We start from the raw sequence: 24,569 nt of genomic DNA on the forward strand, positions 1-24,569 counted from the left end.
TGAGCCACCCAGGTGCCCTAGGAGTGACTTAATTTTAAGAGTTAAGTGCTATGAGAATAAATTAATCTTTTTTTTACAGGGGAGAATTATCCCTAAATAATTAAGGGAAAATTATATGGAAACTCACAGTTACCAATTATTTATGTTTATATTAAATTTTATATTTTTACATAAATTATTCCATTTGATTTTCACACCACTCTAAGGTTTTTGAGATCACTCATCTCACTAATTTATCAAGTACGGTACACAACAATTGTTTATTACTTGCAAATCACAAGTTAGCATTTTATAGTGTAGCATAGCTAATTAGAAGTGGAAATTGAGTTAGAGTCTGTTGCATCCAGTCTTTTCACTATGAGCTTTACACACCAAAACTGAAGAACAAAGGCTGCAAATGGTTTCCTTCCTATTTTCCCCACTGTTGTGAGCATGTTGTAAAATGCTATAAGCTTACTTTTAGATACTAACTTAAGTTCCAAGCTTTAAACTTTGTTGCTGTTCTACAAACCTGAAGCATTATGTAAAATATTAGTAATTCTGTACCATTTTAATTAAATCATGGTAACCTTTTGAAATAGGCCTTTTACACTTTGAGTGAGGCCTGTTGTCTTTGAATACCATGTGGTATTTCTTACTTATGTAAAGCTACAAATTACATACCAGGGCACCTTAAAAAAAGTAGTAAACATTTTTCCTTATGTTCCTTGCTCTGTCCAGAATTCTTCACATGAGTAGTCTGTCCTACATGTATTTTTGAATAGCAAACTCATACACAATTGGTAAGCAGAGGAATTTCATTAGTACAAAGTTACAATGGGTCATATAAATACAATTTTAGGTAAGTGTGTTAAGTCTGAAGTAGTAAATAATTGAATTTTTTGTTTGTGCTCGGATTATAAAGTTACATAGATTATGAGTGGTCAGGCCCAAACCTCTTTCCTGTAAGCGCTGTTATTTTTAGGATATGATTTTCCAGAACCTAGGGTTTTTCAGGAATATATATTACATTATAGCAGCATTAGCCACATGTTTTTTAAGATTTTATATGGTCTATTGAACATTCACTTAAAGTATGCCAGATATTTTATTAACTTGAATGAAGTCAGCATAGATTCAACTTTAAACTTTTGACCAAATAGGTAGAAATGCAAAACTAAGTCTCAGTCAGAAATGCAAAGCTAAGTCTCAGTCAGAAAATGAAATTCTGAAATGTAGTTTAACCTCTTTTAAATGGTTAGTTATGTTTTGAACTGACTCATTTTGGTTTTAACTAATTTAAAGGTTTTAAAATTCCTGCTTAAAAACTTCTTATGCTGCTCCAGAGTCTACCACAAAACTGAGTGTTATTCCAACAGCCTATTTTATGTATTATAATAAATGCTTATGCTGACTCATCAAGTGTTTGTGTTATTGGGTCAGCTCACTTTTTAAGTTTTCAGTGCACAGTATGAAACTTCCACTTGTAGAGGAATTATCTGAGATGCTTAGAGGAACCTATTTTTTCTTTAGCTTCTCTTTCTATTGTAAATTTGATTTATAGTTAATCATTATTTCTGGAAACTGACTTTAATCTCATTTGTCTCTGAAATACTTCACTATTAGGCAGCAGTGTGTGAATATTTTGTATATTACACTAACTAAACATTCAGATTTTACTGTTTTTTTCCTTTCCAAGTAAACCAGTATTCTTCTATTGCTTTTAACCTATCTCCTGTTTTAACTTTATTTTTACTGGTGAAATCTTTTGAGTGAATACATGCTGAGAGATATCTATATATCTTGTATTTTAAACAAAATCCAATTAAGCCAAGACATCATGTTGCTGTTTTCTCTCTGTGACTGTTCCAGGCCTAGGTTCTATTCTTTAAATTCCCGTGCCTATATTTAGACTCTAGGAAGGAGAGAAAGCATGTGAGCAAGCAAAAGCATGGTAAAAGTTTTAGAAGTGTGTGACTCTTTGGTTCTAATACATAATTTATAGCCATATTTTCAAAGCTGGAAATCCCTGGTTTTGAAATTGAAATGAACATATGTTCAAAGTTAAAAAATCAGACTCTGTATGATTGGGGTAAAGGCAACTCACTTAGATAACTAAGTGAATACCAGCACTTTTAGAATCCCATAGAATACTCATCATAGTTTTACTTTAAGTAAATATTTTTGTGCCAAAATATGTTATCAAATTTCTGAAATTTCTTAGAGCTATATAATATTCTAACATAAAAATTAAAAATCATGTATTAAGATATATATACTTTAAAAAGCATGCTAATTTCATGTTTATTTTACAGGGTGGTAAATGGGTAGTAGGGAAAAACAATTTTTTAAACAGTTGTGCTTTTTGGAAATCATTGATAATTTTAAACCTTTCTCCTAGATGCCAGGATAGAAGAGTTTGTTTATGAGAAACTGGATAGAAAAGCTCCAAGTCGTATAAACAACCCAGAACTTTTGGGACAATATATGATTGATGCAGGGACTGAATTTGGCCCAGGAACAGCTTATGGTAAGCAAAAGGCAAAAAGATCTACTAAAAAATACCTTTACTTTTAGATTTTTACTACTTAGAGACATCATTAACCTAATGATTTACCTAATATTAGAATACATTTTAACTTCAAATTTTTTATGTTTAAATTTTGGATAAAGGGAGAAATACAGGTCACCAGGAAATATGAAGAGTTCAGTTTAATACCTAATATATTTAAGTATATATTATTCTGAGAATTCACATTTATCTGTTCAGATCTAAAAAGTTAAATGAATTCTTCACTTGTACTCCCATTGAATCTTGCAATCTCTGTTGTAGTACTTTTGATATATTGTAATTTATTTTTACATATGTCTCCTCTAGATGATTTTTTTGAAAGCTTTCTTGAGGGCTTATTTTTATAATGAAATGCCTGGCTCATAGTATTTGAACACACCACTCGTGCTTTCATTACTCAATAATGTTAGAACCACAGAAATGTTAACAGTGGTATCTTTGTATATCTGGATTACATTTCATTCCTATTTTCCTCACATAATTCAGATTTTCTATTATGTTTTATAGTTATGCCAGCTTCGTAGTTGCTGTGTTGACTTTTTAAATATATAACTCTGAAGCCTTATTATCCCTCAAATCTAATTTTCTCAGACTATAAGACAATTTCAGATTTCTGTAGCTTCTTTTCCTATCGTTCCTGGCTAATAATTCTCTTTTTAAAGACTTCTGTAAGAAATTGTTCCTTTTGTGGGTATGAAATGGTAGATAAATGATTTTCTACATACATTACTGATTTATAAAATAGTTCATAAATTCTGGAAGAAAATGAACTTAAAGTTTTAATAGTTAACGTTATGTCAGAAGGAACTAACCTGAATACCATATAATGAATGGCCTTAATCCGTTGACTAACTGTTGGATGTACAAATGAAACTTCTACATTGTGGTCTTCAAAAGGTACTTTTCAGAAATCTGAAAATGTTTAAAATTTCTATAGTTTTTTTTCTTAATTTTAACTATTAATTTTAGAAAAATTTTATGCATTAGACAGGTTTTTTGGTGCCTACTTGTGCCAGAAGCAGTTAGATGCTGGAGGTCATAAAGGTACATGAAAGATACCCAGCCCTTTTTCTTCACCAAGCTGAAGGCCTCGTGGAGCGCGAACATTCAAAAGCCTTCTAAATTTTTTCCTTTTTTACTATGTTAAATCTGCTTTCATTTGTAGTAATTCTATTGACTGTACCCTGATGAATGGAATTGGGCTTTGTGAATCTATTTATTAGTAACCGATAATAGCGAACAATCGAGTATTTCAAGCATTGGTCTAAACACTACATACGTATTATTTCCATGAATCTTCACTTATGTCCTACTTTATAATATAAATTCTGTGATCTCCACTTTGAAGACAAGGAAAATGAGTCTTAGATTACATAATTCATGTCTGATCATACAGCTAGTAATTCAGATTGAGATCTGTATCCAGACATGAAGCTCTTAATGACTATACTATCTTCCCTGCCAATCAGATCTAATCTCATCCTAACATAGAAGAATTAAGATGCAGAGTTAAAGCTTATTAGAGGTAGAAGTAGATGGAACCTTGGTCTTGTGATTTTCTTTTTGCTCTATTTTCCACTGTACTTGTCTTATTTAAACATTAAGGTATACCTGTTGCTAAACATGGATTTTTCTTTAACTTAAGATACAAATTTACAATATTATTTAAAGATTCTTGAGGCCCCTGCATAATACAGAAATAAATTTTGACTTGATCTACTTATGAAACTAGTTTAAGCATTATGCTTTTCTAAACATATCTCCACTGTTTGAGCTGTGATTATAAATTTTTAGTGTACTCTCTTTTTTCCATTTATTGAATTGGTACAGTTAACTATGATAAGGACTTCATGAACCTCTGTCATTTTCATTTAGATATTTATAGTCTTAAATTTACTTTTAGAATAAAACTAACAAGTTTATTCTCTTTGATTTTTTAAGTAAACAAGTGACAACTAACTTTAAAGCAGATCAGATTGCTGATTTTACTTTCTGACATTACCAGAAAATGGTAAAAAAAGAAAAAAAAAACCCACCACTTTTTTCCTTTGCAGGTAATGCCCTTATTAAATGTGGAGAAACACAAAAACGAATTGGAACAGCAGACAGAGAGCTAATACAAACATCAGCTTTAAATTTTCTCACTCCTTTAAGAAACTTTATAGAAGGAGATTACAAAACAATTGCTGTGAGTTGGAAAATGTTCCCTTTTTTTTTAAGTAAAATAATTTATAAATATGATTACACTTTTTAATGAGTGATTTGCCCTTTTACTGACCGTGTAGATGTAGTAGAATAGAAATTTAATCTAGCTAGTTTCATATTCAGCAGAACACAAAACTAACCAAAGTAAAGAACTATTGAAGCTATATACTCCCTTTTTGTGGCCCTGCAGTGTTACTGAGATTACTTTACATCAATTCTTGTTCATTACTAGCACTAAGATTTGTAGAGAATTTCCTGAAATTATTATGAAAATATGGCAGAAAAATCTCTATAGCAGTATAGCTATTCATTTAAACTGGAAGCCAGAAACTTAATTACTATATTTCTGGCTGTTCAACTTCCTGTTGTTTGCATCCCTAGGAGTCTGTTACCATCTCTTCACACAGCTGTGTTTTATTGCTGAAGAAATAAATATAACTTTCCCAAGCCTAATAATTACTTTTTAGTGTGTGTTTTTTTTTTTTCTTTTTAAGCATTCGAGTGGAGATCTGGGTATTTTTTTTTTCCTTAGATGCTTGCAAGATTGTTCTTAATCAAAAAACTAAACTTTAAATTGCAGATTTCTTATTACAAAATATTCTAGAAACTCAGTGTGTTTACAAGGAATTTGTCTCTGAGTAAAAAGTATTTTGCCTCAGAAAAAGGAAAAACCACCAAGTTAAATTATGACTTAAAAGATATTAGACTGTAGGATGAAATATATATGAAATCTGAGAATTAATAAAGGAAGCAGTGAATTTTTATAAACTTACCTATTATTTTGAAGTTCCCGTGAGTAATTCTAAGATGCCATGCTAATGTTTTTTCATTATTCATTCTATAAATTTGAAACTCCCTTTTGGAGTAGAGTTGTTTTCAGTGCAATGGCACATGAAAGGAGCCTGCCAGTCCTTGAGGTAATCACTTGGGGTATCAAGGAACTTTTGCCCTAGGCCCATATCTCCTTTACCATAGGCACATAGATAATCTGTTTGAAACACTTTATCAACTTGGGCACTTACTGACATTTTGGGTCAAATAGTTCTTTGTTGTAGAAGCTATACTGCATTTTCGGATGTTTAGCAGCATCCTGGCTTCTACCCAGTAACCTCTCGCCACCCCCAAAATTGTGACAATCAAGAAGATAGAGCGAAACATTCCCTGATGGCAAAACCGCAAAATGTTAAAATTAGTCTTTTAACATCACTGCCATCTTTCCCAGATTTCCAAGCATCTAGCATGTCTCCATTATTTTAAAAGTAAAAACCATAAGAAAAAGGAGTCAAGTGTCCCTTCATAACAAATTTTGTAATCATTGCTCTTTGTTTATCAGAAGATTCATATATTTAATGGAGAAATATACTTTAAATATGTATGCCCTTACTGGAGGTTAGCATCATTACCCTTTATTTTTTTCTTTTCTATATTTATAGAAAGAAAGGAAACTATTACAAAATAAGAGACTGGATTTGGATGCTGCAAAAACCAGACTAAAAAAGGCAAAAGCTGCAGAAACTAAAGCTTCAGTAAGTAGTGGGGTTTTTGTTTTTTTTTAATAGAAAACCATCTTAGGTTGATAACTTTAAAATTTGTAAAATATTTTACACCTATATCATGCAAACTGCAGTCCATTACTGAGACTAGAATATGACTTTAGGTATTGTTTTTGTATTTAAACAAACTTATCAGAACTTAATGCATCCAAATCACTGCAAAGAAGTCCTATCAACAGGCAGTATTATTTCAGTGATACACCTGTTGCTAAAAAATAAAAATTTAAGGGCTCCTAAAGCTGTTATCATGTTCCTTAAATATCCTCAGTGATGATGGCAAATATTCTTTTGGGCTAGGTTTATTATATTTGAAATAGGAAAACAAATAGTAATTAAGATGAGAATGAATCAAGTTTGAGATTGCTCATGTGTGTCTTAAACATTAAATTTGACTCCCTTTCCACATGTGAGTCAGATTGACTAAAGGAGTTGTCACCAAGATTAATTCCAAAACCAAACAGTTGGCAGCATTATTAAATTATTATTTCCTATAATTTCATAATCAGGAGAAAATGTTAGGAAAAGTAAGGATCATTTGGAAATAAGTCAAACTTCATTCAAAATGCCTAGAACAAAATCTCTCCATTCAAAATGCCTACATGTGCCCAGTAATGATTGTGGAATGAGAATACTGTCACCAAGTGTCAGTACAAAACTTTCTTTAACAAGCACTATCACAGAATAATGATAATCTACTTTTTTGCCTGGAAATTTTCCAGAAAACTTTCAGATTGACCACCATATAAGGTCTTTCGGTTATTCTACATTATTTTACCATTGCTATTAGAATGTGTGAGAACTGAAGGTAATGGTAGACAAATTTTGAAAGATGTTTCCTTTTGATACATCCAGAAAAGATCCTGACAGTTTTCCTGCACTGAGTATTGTTGAGTACAGATTTTTTTTTCCATGAGAGTTTACATTTAAAATGAAAAATTACAGAAATGGCTTTATTGAACAGTTTCACTTATGCACAGCTTTTCTAGAATTTATATATGGCATAAAGCAAATTTAACATAGTCAAATACTTAAAATACTAGTCTAGACAAAAATTTACATTTCCTGATGGTAGTTGTGTTCTTTTCCCCTAGATAACCAACTTGTTTTTCTTCAAACTTTATAGCAGTAAGTCTGAAATACTTTAGGAAGGAAAAGTCCTCTTAGTTTATTATTACATAAAGCCTTGAGGCATGCCTATTTTTTTGTGATGTTTGGTGGTGGGGTTTTTTTCTGTATTTTTTGTTTACCTGAAGAATACAGAAAAATAGAAACCACTAGGAATTTGTGTTTGCTTTTTTTCTTCTTTGACACTTTTCCTCTTTCCTAGTTGACAGCTTGAAGAGATTACTGTAATCTCAAATTTTCTTTGTATTCACTTTATAAATTTCCATGGATTGTTATGTGAGTGGTTATTTCTCTGCAAGTAAGCTTTTGGGACCTGTGCATATCAGCACTTTTTTAAAATTCATTTACTAGTTTCTTGTGACCTCTTTTTAAAGTCTGTATTTATCGGGGATCCCTGGGTGGCTCAGCGGTTTAGCACAGCCTTCAGCTCGGGGCATGAACCTGCAGTCCCGGGATCGAGTCCCACATCGGGCTCCCTGCCTGGAGCCTGCTTCTCCCTCTGCCTGTGTCTCTGCTTCTCTCTCTCTCTGTGTCTCTCATGAATAAATAAAATCTTTTAAAAAAAAATCTGTATTTATCAAATGTTTATTTTATAAAGGCACTTTCCTGAGGAATTCAGAGATAAATAAGGCAAAATCTCTACTGCCCTCAGTTCACAATCTAGTATACTACATTGAACTTTTTGATTACTTAGCCCTGCCAGTAAAATATTTATGCCTGTACCCAGCATTGCTACTTTACTAACTTGTATTTTATTAGTTAGCATGTTGAAGAATGGTAAAACAATATCAGAGGCATTTCTCAAAAATACAATTGAATAGAAAGAAAACCTACTTGAATATTTCACAGTGAACAAAAACAGTTTTGAAAATAGTATAAAACTTATGTCAAAGAAGCAAAGACAAATAAAATTTACCCCTGTAAATTATAAGGCATTGCACATTCATTAACCTAGCTTTAGTCTTACATAAATTCTTTTAAATTATTTTAGATTTCTGTTAATGGGAAGTTAAAAAATCATCTGGTTTCACAGCTCTCTAATATTTAAAGGTTTAGACCTCAGTTTTGGGTATACAAGTGTAGAAAGCGCATCTTCAAGTAACACAGTATTGTGAATGTCCCTCTGCCCACTTAAACATTTTCACAAATGTCTAAATGTTTTTGTTTTTTGTTTCGTTTTGTTTTTGTTTTATTTTTTATTTTTTTAATTCATGAGAGACACACAGAAAGAGGCAGAGAGAGAAGGAGAAGCAGGCTCCATGCAGGAAGCCCCATATGGGACTCGATCCCAGGACCCCGGGATCATGCCCCAAGCCAAAGGCAGACGCTCAACCGCTGAGCCACCCAGGCATCCCAATGTCTAAATCTTTAATCTGTAAATTGACTACCATCATATAACTTAGCCTTAATACAAGAATTTAAAGCTCATTAAAAATACAAGGATTGACATGCCTTTCATATTTCTTCAGAGTATGCCAAGACCTAGCTGAGACTAACTGAAAGAGAACGTGGTTGAAGGCATCATACATTCATAAAATAGAAATGATCTTTGAATAGGAAAGTTGTGGATAGGCAGAAGGGCTTTCGGAGGTGAAAATTTAATAAAATTGTAGATAACTGTGGCAGTTTTTAAATGATGTGTTTTCCCTAAATGATTCTAATATAAAACCAAGCATCAGCCATGTTGTCTTTAAAATTTTGAATCTTTTGAAAAAGTTGAGTAGGCACCGCTATGTGAAATTCCATAGAACAGCATAGTTTTGTTTTTTTATTAAATAAAAAAACATTTTATCAGCTCTCTTAATACTTGTGTGTTCTTTAATGTGAAGAAGTAATTTGTTTCACTGTGTTCATTGGTATAATGTGTTCTTTGTCTCTTACCTATGCACTTAAGCAACTAAACTCAGCTCGCCTTGAAGGAGATAACAATATGGTAAATTTCTCTTACATGCTCAACTTCCTGCATGTAAAATGGCTGAAGGTTTGTTGGCCTACTGTGTTTTCTACATCTTGAGTAAAGTGCCTTCTCTTGCTATTATCTGCCTGTAAAAGACTAAAGTAGTCAAAGCCAATGAATTCATTAGTCCAACAAAAATTACAGGGAATACTAGTTGAAGTAATACTGGAACTTGAAGAAAAGAAATTTTGTGTTCTAATTGGGCAAATATACTAGCTATGCCAAATTCAGATCGTAGAATATGAATTTATATATAAATATATAGTGCCTTTTATACCTAGTAAAAGACAACCATTTAACTGGCATTTTCTATTTTCACATTTGGCAAAGAAAATTAACAAAATTTACTTAAAGTGTAAAGTTTATAGATTTACTTTGTTTTTCAATATCCTCAATGTTTACCTTAATTTTTACCCAAACTCAACATAGAATTAATTTCTTCAGTTTCAGGCCAAGACATACCACCCGCCCCCTCATCTACCCCTGTATCTCTGTTGTAATAGCAAGGACCATTCCCTAACCAGTACTAATTTACTCAAAAAAGTTGCAGAGTAGTGAATGCCTTGGGCCAGAATCAGAAATGAGAATTGTTATGTAATACCCAATATATATATGTTGAGGTTGATTTGGGGAAATTTTTGAGATGTTAGTAATTTTAATATTTAACAAAATAGAAATTCATAAAATCTGAATACAGCCCAAAAACTCATGGCCAATAAAGATTTATAGATGGTAGTGTTTGGCATTATTCTCCCAGATACAGTACTTCCATAGATGTGGTGTGGAATCTGCAATACAATTAATAATAAAGTCACAGTTAATTGACTGCTTTTATTCCATTAGCATTGAGCTAGAAGGGGGGAAAAATCCATGTAATAGGGAAGTTTATGTACAGAATATTGAAAATACATTTTTGTTCTACTACAATTATTGAAACCCTGGCTAAATTAGAACTTTCCTTAGATAGCAAGAGAATGCATTCATTTATTTCCATTGTCCTATGTGTAGGTGAATGAAAAGTGTGAGACTATTTCAGTCATTGGTAACTTCTTTTATAAATCATAGGTTTCCTTTTATTTTAGGTAAAAATATCCTAAACAATTAGTAAGACTTTGTTTCACTTACTAGGGATTTGTTTTGCTACTGATGTCATCTACTTATAGTAAGATGGGTTTAACTCTGGTAATTTTAAATTCATTATATCTCATATTTATTGTGCCCCAAAGTGGCTATTTTGTCTATCCTTGCTTTATTTTAGTTTCCTAAAATTCTAGAATTTTAGACCTAAATGAAAATTAGAAATTGTTTAGTCCAAACTTCTCATTTAACAGATGAGAGAACCACAAATAAGGTTAAATATTCCCAGTTTTAGAAAACCATTACTTAATCGCTTCTCGGCCTTTTGGCTAAGATCAAGTGTAGAAAACCATTACTTAGTAACATAAAATAAGTATAAGATTCAAAAATCAATAGTATTGATGTATCTAAAGGCATACTTTCACAGTATGTTAAGCTGTACTGATTTAGTTAACTATGTTAATGTGATTCAGGAAAAGGAAAGTATACTCTTTTAGTTAAAATAATTACATTTTTCTATACTAAGTTGTAGAAAATGTTAAACTCCAACTTTCTTTCATGCTCTATATTTTTCTCTAATTTTTAATGCTGGCTAGATTTGGGCAGAGGAAGTGACAAAAGTAAGTAAATTATTAAACCACAGAATTATGAAACAAGAATTTAATTGTCATGCATTTAGTAAATATTGGACAGCAGCCAGGGGGCCAGTCATGGTCTTTGTTATTACAATGTCTTATGAAATCTGAAAATTATTTTTAGAGACCTCAGATCTGTTTGCCTAGTAGTAGAGTAGCTCCACAAAACAGTGAAACAACACTGCAGAGATGTGCTTTGCACATAGTCTGATAAATACTAGGTACAATATTACATTAAGAGTAATATTTACAATGTCTTGCCAGAAGACAGTTTAAATACTTGGTTTACTTACGTGACAATTATGTAAAATACAGGTTACACCATGTCTTGTATATTCAGTGATTGAATATGTCACACAAATGAATTTCCTGGGTAATTGAAGCTTTTGCTCTCCAGCACCAGAGCTAAGTCTTCTGTCACTTTATTTGAAGATATTTTCTATTTACTCCACTAAATACAGGATAGCATATATTTAATTTTATGTATAATTAGGGTATGAATGTGTATTATTGTATTGTGTAACAATTAGATCCATTGTTTGTTTTTGAAATATGTTGTCTCCTCTCTTAGTGTCAGACTCTCACTTCTAGAAGCTGTCCATATGACTGCTACTGTAGTCCCTCTTTCTGTGTGATCATTTCTTATCTTCTCTAGGATAGAAAATAAAATAGTTAAGCAGGAATTTAAGGAATAAAGTTATGACTTTAGTGCAGATTTGTTTCAAATACTACTTAGGGTCTTCAGAAGCATTTTTTTATTTGCTCCTCCTGTTCAAGTCTACCAAAATTTGACCTCCAGATGTGGATGTGGACAGTGCTGAAGATTGAAGGCAGGTGGTAATTGTGGCCTCTGACTCTCCCCCCCCCCCCACACACACACACATTAACTTTTTATTTTCTGACTTTGTAGGATTGCTGACAGTATAGTCTATTCCATGTATAGGTTCTGGGGGTTTTGATTCTATGAATTGGAAATCCATTGTGAAATTTTTGATGCCCACTCTCATCACCCTTTGTGAAATCCATTTATCAACTTGGTTACAGTTCTCCTTTGGCCTTTGATTCTTTTTCCTGAACCCTTTACCTTGAAAAGAGGTCAGAGTTAACGTGGAAGAGAATATAGGTTGAACAATAAAACCAGGGTCTCTGGGATCCCTGGGTGGCGCAGCGGTTTGGCGCCTGCCTTTGGCCCAGGGCGCGATCCTAGAGACCCAGGATCGAATCCCACATCGGGCTCCCGGTGCATGGAGCCTGCTTCTCCCTCTGCCTGTGTCTCTGCCTCTCTCTCTCTCTCTGTGACTATCATCCATAAATAAATAAAAATTAAAAAAAAAAAAACCAGGGTCTCTTCCACTCTGGTTAGCATACAGATACACCAAAAGATACCTGATCCTGCAGTCTCTGTAAGTGTAGGAAGTATGTGATATAATGGGGGGAAACTCATGAAAACATGTATTTACTATATGTGTGTAAAACTTAAGAATATATCAATGTATTGGGGAGATTTTTCTCTTCTGTACTTCTCACTTCTACCATTTTTATAATTTAAAATATATGTAAGGTTAAAACTTTATATTCCTTGAATAGTTTAAGATTTCTTAAGCCTTTAGAAAAAAAAATAGCAGAACGTCACAATAAATGCCTCAAAAGTGTGACCAAAATTTCTACCTTACAGTTACCCATTCCTGATATCATAGATCAACAAATTCTTTCCATTTTTTCAAGTTACAGCCTCAAAGAATTCTTGCCTCCTGAACCCAAGTTATGCTGTCATGTACTCTGGCAGGAACATCTTTTCCCTAGAACTCTGTCTCTTTAACAGTATAACTGTGTCAGAGAATGAAGTCTTCTGGAGGACAGAATAAAAACCCTTTAAATTCATTTTCTTTAAACCCTTTTTATCTTTCTAGTATGGATCATTCTCTAAGTAAATTGACTATGCCAAACCTATTTCAGTTACCTCTACCTCTCAGGTTAATTATGATCTTTACATGTGTCAGAAGTAGAAATAGTTTGGGAGATTGAACTACAACCACCCCAGGCATACATTGAAACTTGTTCAAGAAGTGAGATTCATTTCCTGCCTGTCATTTACCTTTTCTAAATACAAATTGTGCAGAGATCAACTTCCTATGCTTCATAATATGGTGCCTTTCTTCATAATTAAATAATTGTTGCTCAAACATGGAAGACTGCCCCTTATCCTTTGTGAGATTACTTTTATAACTTTTTATTCAGTGTTCTTAACTAAAACATGTCTACTTCATGCTCAAACTTCCCAATCTGTTACTTAGTTCACTTGCTTACATCTTACACAGAAATACTGCCATTTAGAAGGATTTTCTGCCTTTTCTCCTAAAGGACATTAAATCAGATTGTACTTTCAAGGTCAGACCCACATGGAACTAGTCTTGTTTACTTCGAAACTTCATTTATTTTTGGTTTACTATAGTTACTTCTATTAAAACCTTTTTGTATTCAACCAAGCAGAACAGTAAATAATGCAAATGTAACACCGAAGTGATTGGTTTTCCTTTACACTTAGGGAGATCATTGATTATTCTCTTGTCCTGGGACTTGATTTTCGACTTTATACTAGCTTCTAGATGAAGCTTACTTCAGCCCTGTTATCAAAGTACCATGCATTCTGGCTTCAGTCAAGTAAAATTTAAATTTAATTCTTGAATTATTGAGTAATTCAAACTTATTTCCATAAATCCAATATAGTGGTCACTTCTTAATCACCTTTGCAAGGTCTGTTGCCAGTGGGATGAGAATGATTAGAGCTATGGATATCTGTTTTGCTGTTACTTCCTTTTTGAATGGCTCACTAAGTTAACTATTGCCACCAAAGGTTGAAGGAAAGAGAGATGGGGTGTGCAAGAAGAAGGTTTAAACCTAGTTTTTATACTTACTACAGTCTTGGTAATACTTTAATTACTTGGATGGGGGTGCTATTTATCCTGGAGGGTAGTAGAAGATAGCATTATTAATGACATTATCACCAATGATGCCCAGTGTGTGATAAGCTATTTTGCGTAAGCTGAGAGGTTTTACTTTTCTCTTCGTCATTTACTACCAACCCACTCTGGGTAAAGGTTTATCCCAGGACAAAGGATGGTTTTTTGCCAGTATTTACTATTTTGGGTCCTATTGATTTTTTTAGTGAACAATTTTGTCCCAGCACTGAACCTGTACCAGAGGGCTAAAGCTGGTAATAGTGGTGTGCTATTATATTCACTGCTTTCCAGCCCTGAGGTTAATGACTTCACCTTGGTAGCTTGAAATGAGCTGTGGTTGGAGTATTTGTACCATGAAAATCAGCACATTAGAACTCCCCCACCCCACTCCCAGCCAGTTTACCAGCACACTACTGATTAAAGGTTCCCCCATAACTCGCAGAAAAACCCTAGCATATCTTGTAGATAATAGTGTATTTACGGCATATTTTATGCAAAGTTCAGAAAGAAAACTGAAAAAAATGTCATTTATGTAAGACTCCTTTGAAATAACCTAAGAACTGTGTTCTAGAAACAATATGTTTGGTAACTAAACAAAGGAGGTTAAAAGCCTATGGCTTCACTCTGAAGTTTTTTCATTTGAGATTAAAGACTATCTTTAACTTCAAAGTAAAATAGCTGTATTAAAAAAAAGAAATAGCTGTAGTAATAATTGAAAATATTTTGAAATATTTTGTACATATAAACTAGTATTCTTAAAATGTTAACGACAGTATATTGATTATTCCATTGTAGTGTTTCTAGGCTTCTATGTATATGCCATTAAGTTTTGACATTAATAGATTCTTTTGAATGAGGTACTGGTAAGGAATTGAGTAATGTAGAAAAGCTAAGGTGGGAAAACAGGGACAGTTTAAACACAAAGCAGAATCAGGGAATTGCCATCTTCTCATTTAGGGTTTGCTTGGGAGATTTTTAAACTATTTAAACAAATGTACATAAAATGGAATAAGTCCTCTAATAAAATTCTAAAACTGTGTTCCAATTTAAGTCTGAACAGGAATTAAGAATAACTCAAAGTGAATTTGATCGTCAAGCAGAGATTACAAGACTTCTGCTAGAGGGAATCAGCAGTACCCACGTGAGTGTTCCACTGGAAATTGATATGAAGCAGAAGACTTTGATGGTCCTAAGGCACTTTGAGGGGGAAAAACTGAACTTCTTTTTTACTCATTTATGAAGGAAATTTGAATTGTGGCCCTTTCCAACATATATGAAGCAATATTTTAAATTTTTGTATATACCTCATCACCTAGTTCTCCCACTACCATCAAATCCATTTGTTGGTTTTTGTTGGCTCTGTAGTTTGTTCTTACCCTGTTGACCGAAGTCATCCTTGATAAGCCCTGTAGTAAAATGCTAGCTACTGGTGATTCTCCCTGAATACGTGTTATGCTCTGTTGCCCCTTGGAATTCAACACTTTTAAGTAGATTATGGAGCTAAAAAGTAACTGTAACTTTCCTTTACAGGCCCATCATCTCCGATGTCTGAATGACTTTGTGGAAGCCCAGATGACTTACTATGCACAATGTTACCAGTACATGTTAGACCTCCAAAAACAACTGGGAAGGTTGTAATTTCCTTTTCACACATGAAACTTCTGATAAGAGAAGAAATTCAGATTTTTGCGTATGAACTCATAATAGAAGTGAAGATTATATTAGCTTGCTTATATTAAAGGCTTATATTAGCTTGCTTAAAATCGGACCATTTTCTTCCTCCTCTTCTTCTTCTTCTTTTTTTTTTTTTTTTTTTTTAAGGAAAGTAATTGTTAGACTTGTGAGGTAACCAAACCATTTTGAGTGCTCCTGGCACCCAAGAATTTAAAGGGATGAGAACATAATTTAAGTGAATACTTTTTTAGTGCTATTTAAAAAAAAAACTTAGAAGTGGTTGAAGTTCACTTCTCAAATATCTTCCAGTTAGTCGAGGAAGATTAGTTACATGACACTTATTTGCCGTTAGAGATAAGCTAATTTATACTTATTCATTACTCACTTGCTCATTGTTTAAAAAAAAGTTTTAGAATAGTCTATAAGACCTCAAGCCACTGATGTAATTACAAAAATTATGTTATAATATACTTTAAAGCAAAATGATGGCACATAACATGCATAGCTCAGTCATTCATTCATCAAATATTTGTTGAATACCTGTCATAAACTAGGCAGTGCAGTGTTCTGTAATCTAGGTTTACTATCAGCAAACAGTAGAGGCAAAATTGCTTACCCTTATGGAGCTCACATTGTAAGGTGACACTAGAAATAAAATGATGTATAGGACCTATACATCATTTGGTTTACTATGATGGTCTCTGCTAAGTCTAGATAGAAATACCTTTAAATACCTTTTAAAGGTATTTAAAGTCTAGGTAGAAATAAAAGCCATTGACAGATAGGACAGGTGGTAAGTGGAAAGGTAGAAGTGCAGTTTCTTGTGAAGGACATCTAATTGTGACTTAGGTGGATCTGGCAAAGTTTCACAGATGAAATTACTTCAGTGGGAATAATCTAGGTGAAGAAAGGGGCCAGGATGAATACTTCAGACAAAGAACACGTATATGAAAAGGCGAGAGGAAAGAGAGTGTGACAAGTTCAGTTTGTTCTAGTTGGAGCATACATAGTATTTGAATTAAGAATGGAATAGTAGATGAGGCTACAAGAGTGAAACAGGGTCATGTCACCAATGCCCTGTAAAATAAGTAAAGGAGTTTGAGGTTTTTTTTAGTGAGGAACCATTAAAGCAAGGGAGTGATATGTAATATTTGAAGAAGTATCAAGGGAAGTTATTTTTCAAGGAATAACTTTAAAAAAAAAAACATTTTGGTGTTCTTTTCTGCATATTACTCCTTTAAAACTAGACCTAGAACAAAATTAGGCACACCCAGAAAACCAATTTTAGATCTTAAAGGTGAATTGTAACTTGATACCATTGATTATTCCAGTATTTATAGAAGATTTCTACTTCTGTGTATTTGAAGTTTTGTTAATTGTACTCAATATCCAACAGCAGAATACCACTTTATTCCCACATGATTACTACTATTTTAAGCCCAGAAAGCCTTAGTACTTCCTTTTTACTTTGTCCTCATACTCTGTGAGCACAGCAGAAGAATTACTGTTGTTTCCATTCATACTTGCACTCTGCTTAAAGCCACACAAATGCTTGGAACTCTGCCATTCAGACAAAATGCTTGTTATTGCACTTTTTGGATAAGCTCAAACATTACAGAGTGAAATTGGAGCTGTTGTTCTAGGGAAGAAAGTCTAGCTTATCTCTGTGCTAGAATTGGATTACTGGTAAAGATCAGTCTTAGGGAATTTTAGGTCTTTAGTATTTCAAGTTATGCTAATTCAAATGCAGAACTGGATGGATCATCCAATTCCACACTAATCCAGGAGCTGTTTCTGAAGAGTAGAACCAGGTTGTAATGTTAATGGTTATAACAGAGTATTGGTAGTAGTAGTAGTAGTAGTAACTGAATAATAGCAATCAATTAGGAAGGGCTCCAATTGTCCCTAGGCACTCCTCTAGACACCTCATATGTAATATGATAATCCTCTCATTGGTGAAGGTAGGTATTAGTATCCACATTCTACAGATGAGGAAACAGAAACACTAGTCACAAGATTAATAAATGTATTTTATTTTTAAATAATTGGAAGGTTTTAATATATCAAGCTACAGTGGCAGAAAGTCTGTAGTTTTTTAAATGTATCAAAAGTTCTTAGAAGGTGAAGATGGTCTTTCGGAATTTTGTTGTTGTTTGGTTGGGGGATTTTTTTGTTTATTTTTATTTCTACCATAATTCCCCAAAATTGACATAGGTAGATTTCAGTGGTAAACAAGGACTAATTGTACTATAAATTTGCAAGTAAAATTCCGTGGGTAAAGACTTCAAAAACCACATATTATATGGGAAACGAGCTTTTTTTTTTTTTTATCTTCAGAAATATCTATACTTAATCACAACTGAGAAACTGAGTTCACTGAGGAAGAAATGTATTTCCAACTTTAGAGTAAAATCTGAATTAGAAATTAGGAGGGTTTTTTTGTCATTAGCACCCTGTTATCCATAGGAAATATTTGCTTTAATTTTAAAAAATGCACTGTTCCAGGCATGAAGGATACAATGTAAACAAAACAGATCAAATCTCTGTCTTGAACCTGTGTTCTATTTGAGGGTAGAGGGAAGAAGAAAATACGTATATGAATTATATAGTATATTAGAAGGTGACAAACGCTATGGAGAAAAGCAGGGAAGTACCTTGGTTTGGGGTAGGGGTTTTATACATACTAGATAGGGAAGACAGACTTGAAAGATAAGAGGAAGCAAAGCATGCAGTCAGGCATTTGAGAGAAAATGCTTCAGGAGAGGGTACAGCAAGTACAAAAACCCTGAAGCAGGAACACAGCTGTAATGTTCAAGCAGCAGAAAGGAGGGCTTGGCTGGAGATGAATTGAGGAAACAGGAAGCTGGGACACATAGAGCTTTGGCCTTTACTCAGAGATGAGGAGCCTTTGGAGAGTTTTGTGCTAAGGAGTGATATGATTCAGTTAGCCTTTAATAGGATCATTCTTGGTGCTCTGTTAAAGATAAATGTTAGAGGGCATGGATGGAAGCTATAACTGACCTGTTTGGAACTGATTGCAATAATTTAGCGAATAATGCAGTCAGGAGATGGTGGTGACATGGATCAGGGTGATTGTGGTAGATGTGATAGTAGCGGTCAAACCCCAGGTGTATTTTAAAAGTAGAACCAGCAGGATTTGCTGTCAGCCTTCATTTATATGGGGTTTAGAGGAGTCCAGATTTACTGCAGGTATTTGGCCTGAACAACTGTGAAAGAATGGAGCTGTAGTTAATTAAAATAGGAATGTCACAGGAGGAGCAAGTTGGGGTGGTATATCACCTCAGTTTTATACCAGAAGCCCAGTTTTAGACATTTGAAGTTTGAAATACCTATTAGATATTTAAATGGTGATGCCCAGTTTTAGGATATGCAGGACTAGAGTTTAGGGGGTAAATTAGAGAGTAGTCAGCTTATCAAGGATATTTAAATCTGAGACTAGATGAAAGATTGTTAGTATAGGTAGAGAAAAGAAGAGGGCTTAGCGCTGAACCCTGCAGTACTCCCAACACAGTTTAAGGAAGCAGTGGTAAGGAATGAACAGTGAGGTAAGATGTAAACCAAGGGTGTGGCCTAGAAGTCAAGTGAAGAAGATACAGGAAGGTAGAGGGAAAGGATCCACTGTGATATATAGGTCAAGTGTAATGAGGAATGTTAATAGACCATTGGATTTAGAACATTAAAGTCATTACTGACCTTGACAAGAGTAGTTTGTGTATAACAATGGAGGCGAAAGCTTGTCTATAATGTAAAAGAATAGAAGATGGACTGTGATAAGTTTAAGTCTTTCAAAGGAGTTCTAGTGTAAAGAAGAACGGTTAAATTAAGCAGTAGCCAGAGGAGAAAGTGGGTCTAGCAGATTTTTAAGATAGGAGAAATAAGCCTATTTGTAAACTGATAGGAATGATACAGTACATGGAGAAATATGATTGCATGGGAAAGAAAGGGAAGAATTGCTAGATAGCCTTGAGAGGAAAAAGAATGTGAGGTTTTTGTTCAGAGGTAAGGAAATTAGCCATAGACGTGTAGAGAGCTCATCTGTAGTAAGAGAGATGATCACAAAAGCTTAGGTGTTTTCTGATCTTTTTCCTCAGTTAAAAAGGAAGCAACTTAACAGCTGAGTATAAAGGTTAGTTCTATTGCTAGAACTTTGAGATTGGTTAAAAAGATAGGAAATAGGGGACCCCTGGGTGGCTCAGCGGTTTAGCGCCTGCCTTCGGCCCAGGGCACAATCCTGGAGTCCCGGGATCGAGTCCCGTGTTGGGCTCCCAGCATGGAGCCTGCTTCTCCCTCCTCCTGTGTCTCTGCGCCTCTCTCTCTCTGTGCGTGTCTATCATGAATATATAAATAAATAAATCTTAAAAAAAAAAAAGATACGAAATAGTTATCAGAAGAATGGAAAGTGAATGGACTAGAGAAATGTAGTGTTAACTTTTCCCTTTAAAAAATATGAGACAAAATGAACTTGTGAAATTTGCCCTGTTCTCCCATTGAGTTTTCATTATGATAATTATTAGTCATAATAGAGTATTTGAATCCCCATGTCCATAAAGGAATGGTATTGTTTCATCTTAGTGTCTTAAGCTTGTGCTATGGATTCTGGACATGTAGAAATTCCATAAATATCTGTCATTTGAATTAATAAAAATGTGATTGGATCAGTTTTAAAAAAATGAGTTTAGCTATTCAAATATTTCTCAAAGAATTAACTTGAGAAAACTTTACTCTTGTGATAGTATCTAATATAGAAGTAGTTTTTCGTTGATATTTTTATTTAATAACTCACCAAAAAAATAATAACTCACAAAGGCAGGAACAGATTAATAAATCATACTAGTAAAGTTTTTTGGAAGTGTTTTAAGGATAAGCTCATTTTTTTCAGGAAAAAATAACATTTTTTTAACTTATAAAGCCAACTTTGAAAAACTTTCAAGGACTTCTATTTGAAAAATACCTGAATATTCTCTTTTATAATTGGACAAAGAGGCATAAGTTAGATAGGGCTTTGTCATTAAAATATTACTGACAACTGTAAAGCTTTAGCTAAAGTGGAAGTTGGTAGAAAGTAAACACTGCCACCACGTGGTGGCATTCAGAAGCTCTGGTTGCTTGGAAATAGATAATGGGCCATTTTCTTTTCAACAGTTTTCCATCCAGTTATTGTAACAACAATCAAACTTCTGTGGCACCTGTGCCATCTGCTTCATCAAATGTAATTGGTTCTTCCACCTTGACTTCAACAAGTGGCCTAGTAATCGCCTCTCCTACCAACCTTAATGACCTCAAGGAGTGCAGTGGCAGCAGAAAGGCCAGGGTCCTGTATGATTATGATGCTGCAAACAGTAGTGAATTATCACTTCTGGCAGATGAGGTGAGTAATATATGAGTATAAGAAAACCTGTATCATAGATTGACATACCATCTAGTATTACATAATAAAATACAAATTCCTCATTACTTATTTGCAAATAGCTTATTGTGAATGCTTTCGTATATTTCAGATGGTTATATTGACATATTAGGACAAAATTAACTACATAACAAAATAGAATATCACAGAAATATTTAAAGCTTTTAACTGCTAAATAACTAGATTTCTAAAACTGCCTCTAATAAAATCCTTTCTTTTAGCAAAATTGATGTTTAAAGAATTAATAATGAATAGTTTAAACAGATTACAGATCTAATTAGTCTTCAATGTACTTATTTTTTAACATAGTTAATAACTGGAAATATTTTTTTTTGTAGGTAATCACTGTGTTCAGTGTCATTGGAATGGATTCAGACTGGTTAATGGGGGAAAGGGGAAATCAGAAGGGCAGGGTGCCAATTACCTACTTAGAACTGCTCAATTAAATAGGTGGACTATGGAAAGATTACCCATCGTGACACCAGTATTTATATACAATTAACTCTAAATAAAACAGGTTTAAGTATCTTCCATGTTAATATTCTTAGGAGACTGAAAAGAAAATACCAGCCATCAGAAACCAGCCTTTCTGCCAATAAAATTGCATGGTAAATATTTCATTACAGAATTTATGTTAGTGCTTTCATGCCAAGAATGTTTTCTTACAAAATTCTCTTTCTACTGAGGTTTCACTAATAAGCAGCTTCTACTTTTGAGCTCCAACTTAAAGCAGAAGAACTGTTTTCTACTGAATTTTTCATTAATGGCAAGCTTTTTCTTTTATGTAAAATAAATTTATTGTGAATTGATACCAGTGACTCATTTATTAGGTATGATTAATAGCCAAAGAATAAAATTAAAATTTGTTTTAAACTATTGGTTTAAACAGAGCTCTAGGATATAAGTCTCTTTTGTAGAAAATATTTCTGAATGTTTCCATAAACAGAAAGGCAGTTATACCATGTTTACCTTGTTTTCCAACAGAAATTGAATTATTTCAATACTATATCTCAGTGGTTTATTTTGGGGGTCTTGGGGGTTTTTATTAAACACTACTGAATGATTTCTTCTAAATTTAAGAAAAACTAGTCCTTGCAAAGCATTACGGTATTACTCTGGTATATTTTCAGTGAAGGTTCTAAAACCACCTGGATCAAGTTCAATTCGCTAATCAATCAGTGTTTTTTTTTTAAAGATTGTTCAATTGGCACAATTTAATGCATAATCAGAGATCTGCTAAGAACATACTTCAGTAAAGAGAATTTGTTCTTATGGAACAGTCCTTATCAAAAATATGGATTAGTGCAACTACACTTATAGAGGAAAATTATATACAAACAATACACTTTCGGTTACTCTAATTTTGAATATTTATTAATGAACTTTGGTTATATTGATCAGTGTCTCTGGTTATGAAACGCTAATGAAATTATTAGTGCCACACTTGCAGTCAGAAAATTGCTATTTGGACCATTGCTGTGAATCAGATTGTTTCCATGTTAGGACTTCTGCATTCATTCTCATTCACTCATTCATCATTCATTCATTGTTGAGGGCCAAGCACTGTGCTCATCAACTGGGGTATACTATCCCCGGGGATACTACCTATATCCCCAAGATGCACAGCCCTTTTCCCTTGCAGACCTTAAGGACCAGAGGAGAATCCAGAAAAATAAGCAGTTACCATATAGCAAAATCCATGTCATGGTAGAAGAAATATGGGGTACTGTGTTTGGGAACTTTGGGAGTCACCTAATTCGGATTTGGGGAGTGGGAGCTGGTTTGGAGAGGAAGTATTCCAGGTAGAAGGAAAAAGATATGCCAGGCCTGGAGCCCAGAGAATGCAGCATATTCTGATTATTAAAAGTAGTTCAGTCTGGCTTACACATGATGTGCTAAAGTGTAGTTCATCCAGAGAATGTTAATGTATTGAAATATTTTTTTGGTACTGAAAAAAAAATGATGAACACTTAACACAAAAGGTATTTTAAAATGTGTTTAAGAGCTCCTAATAAGAGCTTTGTAAACGTGTTGATAATAATCTAATTCACAGTCCAAACTTTAACAATAGTTGTTACCCTCTTATTTCTGTGCTGAGACACATTCCTCTGCAGTTTTATAATTGTATAAAGACATTTTGATTCACAGTGTGAATCACCATACTCTTAACCTGAAAAAGCTGTTCAGGCTGGTTAGCTATAGCACCCAGTGAGTGAGCTCTTTATTTCCCCAAAAAGGAAGTTCTACAGCCAGTCTAGTGTACCATCTTTTATGTGACATGAGTCCAGGTGTAGGTTCTAAAAGAGCATACACAAAAACCAGGTCAACTTAAATAGCAACTATAAATTAGGTTTATGGGAAGGGGAAGTAGAGTAGTAAAGGGGGGGGAAGTACAGGTACTGGAGTGAAATTGCCCTGCGTTCAAATCCAGTCTTCTCACATCCTGTGCCCTTTGAGTTCAACTTCCAACTTTGCCTAATGTTTCCTTATTAGTAAATAGGAATAATAATTATGCCACTTTAAAGTTGATGTGAAGACCCTGTAGCAAATGTTAACTTGTATGATAAGGCATTTTTAGGGAAAAGTTTGACACAGAATAGAAACATTCTATAAATAGTTTTCCTTTGTTGGCCCCTGTAGCTTCCTGACCAATCCAGATTGTAGGCCTGGTTTATGACTATACCAGAAATAGCTTTTATACCCATGCTCTTTTCTGCTTATCAACCCTATCTTCTACCCCCTTTAAATCAGGAATTGCATAGATCTAGGTTTAACTTCACCATAGCCAGCATGAGTTACCAGAACCTTCTGTTTTCCATCAAATGAATGTTGATTATAATAACCTAATAATGTGCAGTAGCCTTCAATAATGTTAAGGTTCAGATGCTTCTTGTGCCTTTGTCTACCACAAATCCACAATAATATGTGGACTTGTAATTACATTTACTGCTTTTTATTTTAAAGGGGTTTTGTGTGGTTGTTTTGGGGGGTTTTTTGGTTTTGTTACTTGTGGGCTTTTTATTTAGGTTTTGACTTACAAAGTCATGGGTTTAATTTTTACTCAGGTAAAGCTCCATAAGGTTCTTAGGCATGGAAGAAAAGCTTGGGAAGGCTAATAATTCATGTTGCAATTTAAAATTATTTAAATAAGCTCTGTGCCCCTGAGCTTAATCTAAGAGTGTAGTAACATGTGAAGGATGCACATATGAATGAAATAATAAACTGGGAAATAATTGTAGGCTCTTTTACAGACAGAAAAAAATGACTGGATTGTCTCTACATTTATTATCAATCTAGCCTAAAAGGTCATGGTATTAAATCGTTTTTTATGGTGCTAATCAGAAAAATTCATATTGTAGGACATTAGGTCCCACAAATGGGAATGTGCCTCGTTCTGAGTAGCA

The 24,569-nt window shown here is 33.8% G+C and overlaps 1 protein-coding gene across 2 annotated transcripts in view; it reads left to right on the forward strand.

Annotated features, from left to right (window-relative positions):
* The window catches only part of SH3GLB1 (SH3 domain containing GRB2 like, endophilin B1), a 33,130-nt gene extending 11,156 nt beyond the window's left edge, over nt 1–21,974 (forward strand). The window contains exons 3-10 of one of the 2 annotated variants that reach the window (XM_055339666.1): nt 2,381–2,509; nt 4,606–4,739; nt 6,190–6,282; nt 9,329–9,415; nt 15,115–15,204; nt 15,594–15,694; nt 20,901–21,126; nt 21,504–21,974. In XM_055339666.1, the coding sequence (XP_055195641.1) occupies nt 2,381–2,509; nt 4,606–4,739; nt 6,190–6,282; nt 9,329–9,415; nt 15,115–15,204; nt 15,594–15,694; nt 20,901–21,126; nt 21,504–21,611 (968 nt within the window). In that variant the 3' untranslated portion in view covers nt 21,612–21,974. The remainder of the gene's footprint in view (nt 1–2,380; nt 2,510–4,605; nt 4,740–6,189; nt 6,283–9,328; nt 9,416–15,114; nt 15,205–15,593; nt 15,695–20,900; nt 21,127–21,503) is intronic. The other variant, XM_055339665.1, reaches the window with a different exon arrangement.
* The last annotated feature ends 2,595 nt before the right edge of the window (nt 21,975–24,569 follow it).

Source organism: Nyctereutes procyonoides, unplaced genomic scaffold (genome assembly GCF_905146905.1).
Source record: "Nyctereutes procyonoides isolate TBG_1078 unplaced genomic scaffold, NYPRO_anot_genome, whole genome shotgun sequence".
NCBI lineage: Eukaryota > Metazoa > Chordata > Mammalia > Carnivora > Canidae > Nyctereutes > Nyctereutes procyonoides.